At 42.5% G+C, this 6,000-nt stretch overlaps 1 protein-coding gene across 4 annotated transcripts in view; it reads right to left on the bottom strand.

Annotated features, from left to right (window-relative positions):
* Nucleotides 1-808: 808 nt before the first annotated feature.
* Nucleotides 809-6,000, bottom strand: part of LOC102197420 (CASK interacting protein 2) — a 52,479-nt gene continuing 47,287 nt past the window's right edge. For all 4 annotated transcript variants that reach the window (XM_005721931.1, XM_005721932.1, XM_005721933.1 and 1 more), the window contains 2 exons: nt 5,660-5,897; nt 809-3,144 (listed from right to left, as the gene is read on the bottom strand). In XM_005721931.1, coding sequence (XP_005721988.1) covers nt 3,048-3,144; nt 5,660-5,897 — 335 coding nt within the window. In that variant the 3' untranslated portion in view covers nt 809-3,047. The remainder of the gene's footprint in view (nt 3,145-5,659; nt 5,898-6,000) is intronic.

The following is a 6,000-nucleotide window of genomic DNA, read 5'->3' as shown; positions in this document are numbered from 1 at the left end:
CTTTCATGTTTAAATGTATCCAGTTTCAGAGCTCTAATGTGCAGCCATTACCTTAAACATCAACAAAAGCACACTCAATGTTTCAATGATTCATTTGAAATAAAGTGTTTATTTTACTGCTCAGTGAGCTGAGCTGCAATGATCTATTTTTATTCCTAACTGCCCATTATTCTGTTGTTTGATATTCTTTTTAATCTATTCTAACAACATCCTCTGATTCAGTCACTGATTGGAGGAGGCAGAACTCAGAGATCATTTTGTGCAGAGGAGTCAAATGATGCATATAATGAACCTTTTCATGGTGATTCCCATCATATCCAATCAGGGTTTTTGTTTGTTTTATTAAGCCTCTTGGCCACAGAAAAATAACATAATGGTGGAGAAAGACAACAGTGGTAATAATTGTGTCTTTACCCAACAACATAAAGGGACATGAGGTGACTGTTGTGTGAACTGCCTTGTAAGTTCACACTCCCTTTATTGCTAACAGCCAAACTATATTACTGTTATCACCATATCAACTTTTTATGGTGATGATGTACTTACAGCTGCTTCTACAGCCCCAAAAGAAAAAAATATTACATATTCCTTCAATTATCTTATGCAAATTAAAGCCATTTGATGTGACTGAACACAAAAAGCTGCTAAATGTATAGAGAGGAGGTTATGGATCAGCTGTAAACTGTAAACAATGTATGCATCAACTATATGGCACATCAAAAGCTCTGAATGAGAATGGCAAAACAAATGAAAAATCTTGAAATAGTAATGCATATTTTATATTGACAAGCAAAACAACAGCACCCGGTCAGTACAAATGCCTTTAATTATTTCTGGTTTGACACAGAATTCAGAAGGAAACATTAATAAACAAAACAGAAGATCGAAACCACAGAGAAAAAAGCTGTTGCATGAATGTGAACATGCTTGGTATCTTAAAAAATGTAAAAACATGCCAGCTTCCATTAACCAAATCTTCCCAGCAAAGGTTTGGGAGAGAGATTCGACTCCATTTTTAAAATGAAGGCGTGCAGAGGAGTAAAAGAAGGAAGCCTAAAGATGGCTGAAGGTAATGACTTTTCTAAAAGAGCCCAATTAAAAAAAGAATGGCTCAAAAACAGATGTTCCACTGGATAGTAAGCGAAGTATTGAGTCATGCAACAGCTTTTTTTTAAAAAGAGAATTTTAAAGTGAATTGGTACAGGAGTAACTGTCAGTGCTACAACAGATTTAGCATCTGCTGACAAATGTCTTCACTGCAGCAGGAACAAGCGAAGAACAAAACTCCAAAGTGAAGTTCTTATCAAACTTTGCTGGTTATTTACAGTTATGAGACTGGTCCTTGCTCGCTACGGAGGCTGAAGTATGCCAGAGTAATTTAACTGATGCAAAACTCAAAGTAATCATTTTCTCAATTTACAACTCAGTTCTACAAATCAAACCAGTTTGATCCCACAAACTAAGTCTTCTATTTTCTTCTTTAACAACAAACAGTTTCTCCGGCCCCGGCTGAGCAGGTGAGTGAGCTGGTGGTGGACGCGGAGGTTGCTCAGCGGCCCTCCTCCGGGGAGCAGGAATGGGTGCAGGCACCAGCATGCACCAGCTGCTTCCACCTGAGGAGTGGGCACGGGTGTGGAGGCAGACGGCATCCTGGCTGGCCTCACCCTGGGGACCGGAGCAGATCGGACACCTGCCACTCCCATACAGCTGTGGTGCGCCGGCAGCGGTGTGGGCCAGGAACTGAGCCGAGCCGCCAGAATCGTAATCACGTGCATCCGGCACTCGGTCTGGTCCTGCAGTTCATCCACTTCTCAGCGCGACACCGCCGCCTGCTCCCTCCGTGTGGCCACCAGCTCAGCCACCATTTGGGCCAGCCCCTCCCCTGCCCCGCCACAGAGTGTTTGTGACATATTTTGTGAGCCTATACTGCATTCAAAGACCTATAAGAGTGTAAGACAAAAGCAACTAATTGCTAAATGTTGTCAGAAATCTGGCACATAAAACCTCTGTGGGATTTAGTCTGAACACTGCTGGAACAACATTTAACACTGAATGAAAAAAATGGGAACAGGAAATGCTAAACGACTGATTGTGAAATTAAAATGGGAGAGACAATGTTCTAAAAAATTTAAAGCCTCTTAAACATTTGATGTCAAATTCACATCGAGTTTGTTCATTTAAATATATAATCAAATATATAACTATCAGTTAATACGCCAATTAAACATTTTGGCAGCAAATGAAGACTCCATGTTCAGTTCATTAACATGTTGCCTTCCACGAAATGTTTTGGCCACTGCTGAAATGAAACAGCATGCTGACGGTACCATACCAACCTGAGATGAGCTCTGTTACTAAATAACTTTAAAACCGATAAGCATCTGTTTTTACTGACAGTAACAGTGCTTTAAAGAACAACAACAACAAACACTTGTGTTAAAACAGGTCCACACCAATCCATCGTACATTTATGAAATATGATTCTTTCCCTATATTAAACAATCATTTCCCCACACTACAGACCATAAGCAGCAAAATATACATATTAGATCATCTTGCTAATATACAATAGGGTTAAAGCAGCCAATAGGAACTCTTTGGTTAAAAAAAACCCCAACATATATAAGTATAAATATAATCACAGGTCAATATGTTCAGTATAAAGATATTTGACTACACACATAAACACGTGTCTGTATATACACAGGTTACATGGATACAATGGACTCTTATTCCCTTTTAGTGATACTGAAGATACTGAACAACATCGGGAAGCTCTTCTGGCGGCTGTTTGTACTCCCTCCAATAACTTTCCCAGGTGTGTGTCCTAAGGCGAAGTGCTCAAAAACAAAGGAAAAGCTGTGCAGGAAAGTCCTCAAATATTCACAAACTGATTGATCTTAAACCCCAGGAAGTGCTGAGCTCCACGCTCTCTGTTCTTCCCAGCATCTAAGGTTCCCTCTGACCCCGTGCTCACTGTTCAGATTTCTGTCTGCTGCTCCCTTGAGACAGAAACTTTTTCTGCGTGCAGGACAGAAGTTGGGAGGTCACTCCAACATGGCGTCCAGTTGGTCGGCCAGGTCATCAAACATGTTGCCAATGTCATCCAGAATATTGCCTGCTGCCTTCACTGTGGTGGCCCCACTAGGAAACAGATGGGACAATGTGAAGTAAAAAAAGAGTTAAGCTGGTGATTCAGAACAGCTATGAATGTGAGATAAAGTGTTTGTATAGAGAAAAAAGCACTATATGAATGCATGGTATCGTGTAGCTTGTAGTCAAGCACTCTGGCATGCACAATCACAGAAGCTCCACTACAACCATGTCTGTCTAAAACAGACCAATCACTTTAAGGACATGGGGTCCCCCCTTCTATCTTAGCCCCTGTCCCCACATCAGGCATGTTTGCTTTCTTTCCTGTGAAGATCACTAAAGCTCCTCGGCGGTCCTGGAACAGGATTATCCATTTAACTATTTGCTGATCCTCAAACATTAGCTTTTCTTGTTTCAGGAATTTTATGACACTGTAATATTTTCATCACAAGATTTAGCGTCAGACTGGCGTTGTGTCCAGGGTGTATAACACCTTTCACCCCATGGTTGCTGGGATACGCTTCCCGTGACCCTGATAAGGATAAGTAGAAGAGAATGGATGAATAAATAGGTGGAAAATATATTCTTCTACGAGCGGTTGTGACATTATAACACGTGGGTCTGCAACAAAGCTAGCACGTCAAGGAAGCTTATGTTTGTATTTGTGAAGCTATAGCTAGCTCTCAAGGCTGAGTGATTATGGCTAAAACTAGACCCTCGGGAATGCTGCTGTATTCATTTCCTCAGCCCTCAGTACTGAGCTGGGTGAGGCACTGAAACAGCTTGGCCATGGATGGCGGAGCTAGCTTGTCTGCTCCACAATCATTCATGGCCACTGCCTTGTGCAGTGACTAGGCCTTGCAGACAGATTTGTCATCAGCATTTGAGTTAATTTTCTCAGCCTGACATTTGAAAGGCTAAATTTAAATGAGTCTGGTCTCCCTTTCAGGCTGACTGAGACCACTCATGGTGTAAGACTTCTTTCCACATGCTGACCTTATGATGGCAAATAGTGTGTACTTCAGAGATAAACCCAACTATAGTAAAGTGGTTCTGCGCCTTAACCCAGCCTCTGTGCCTAAGGTTAGGGAGTCTACCTATTGTTACCTCGCTCTCAGGCTATAAGCCCCTGCCATCTGCTGATGAGAACGAGAGGCGGCTTAATTCGCTGTGGCCTGTCTGAGAATTATGCATTTATGTAGACAGAAATAAGGGAATTGTAAAAAGCAATCAGCTCTCTGTGTTCCAGGCTCCTTGGCACATAGGGAAGCCTATACCAGCTGTCACAGTGGGTGGTAGACGATATTGTGATGGCATATGAATGCCAGGGATAGCAACCTCCTGCGCACCTGCGTGCACATTCTACCTCATGGGCCCTTTTTAAGGGTGTTTCTTGGCAGGAGCATCTGTGCAGCTGCTAGTTGGAAATTTCCACATACATCTGTTAGGTTTTACTGCCTTAACATTAACCTTCACTGGCACACTCAGTGCTTACTGTGGGCTCTTAAATTTGTGTGAGGTGGTGCTCTTCCTGGGTGGAGAAGTTATAGTGTTTGGACCATGCAATCTCAGAGGGGTCTACATCTACCATAGTGAGCTACCAAGAGAGGTTTGACAGACAACCTTGGCTACTATCATAACTTTGCAAACTGAGTTTGGCTCATTGCAGCGCCCATTTGCATGGACATCAGGAAGAACTACTTCGTCTGGTATGGGTCCAAGGGCTGTTATAAAGGGGGTCATGCCAAAGGGCGCTTTCCAAAGTGGAATACCAAGCGAGGTTTGAAAGAGAACCAGGTTTACTCTAGTAACCTCTCTTTTCATCAGTGTGGAGCAACAAATAACTAGAGAACTAAACAAAGGACAAAGTTAATGCTCGAGGACCTTCACTGAATTCTGCAGATGTTTTTGGCATTTTCCCTGTTGCTAAATTTAGAGTTAGCATGAGCAGTGCAGTGCCAACTACACTGAGACTACATGTTTCTATCAGTGATAACATTTGGCCTTCTCTCAATTTTAGAAACTTGAAAAACGCTTACATGTCCCCAAAAAGAGGGCAGGTGCTAAAACAAAGAAGACAAAAGAAAAACTGAAAAAGAAATGTTTTGTTTTTTTTCTTTGGAGATTCATGGTTTCAAGTTTTCCACAGGTTATATAAACTGACAACAGCAAACTAGTGAGGACACCGTCTACAAGCTCTAAAGCTTGTAGACGGTGTCCTCACTAGTTAACAGCATTTACAACAAAATTTAGCTCGTTGTGCTCTCGACAGCACTTGACTAATCTGCTGATTTTTCCCAGTACTTTCATCCCACTGTCAATGAGTAAGTCACAAATCACTGCAGGAATGGAAGCTCTTGAACATTTGTCACCTTACTGGGACTTTAGTTACAGCCCAGCAGCTGATCTGTCAGATCTGCTGCATGTTCACAAGGAACAGTTCAAACAACCAGTGCAAACCAACGGTTACCGCGGTACCACAGCTCAGCAATCAGTATGAAGAGCACAATATTATCATTCCAGGTAAAGCACACCACCCCAACTACACCAATACAATACTTCTTACCCGTCCACATTGCTCCCCTGTGCCAGTTTGGTCTCCACTACTTTGAGAGCAGCTTCCAGTGATGTACTAGTTTGCTCTAGTTTCTTCTGGGCCAGCATCTCCACACTGGCCACACCAGGCGGAGTTACCCATCCTTTTCCTGGCTGACTGGGTAGTGCCGAGGGTGGGCAGTAAGAGTTCAGCAATGGTGACGGTGGAGCAGCAAAGGCAACACTTTGAGCCATGCTGAGATTCGGACCTGAGGAACAATAAATATTATGTAACCATCAAAAAGAAGCTCGCTGTTAGGAAACAAGTTTAACCTCTTAACATCCACCAGATCACTGGTCGCCCATCTAGAA

The sequence above is a fragment of the Pundamilia nyererei genome, unplaced genomic scaffold, assembly GCF_000239375.1.
Source record: "Pundamilia nyererei isolate P.nyererei 1_Seehausen unplaced genomic scaffold, PunNye1.0 scaffold00005, whole genome shotgun sequence".
In the NCBI taxonomy this organism is placed as follows: domain Eukaryota; kingdom Metazoa; phylum Chordata; class Actinopteri; order Cichliformes; family Cichlidae; genus Pundamilia; species Pundamilia nyererei.
Note: the sequence above shows the minus strand (reverse complement) of the source record. Positions and strands in the feature narration are given on the sequence as shown.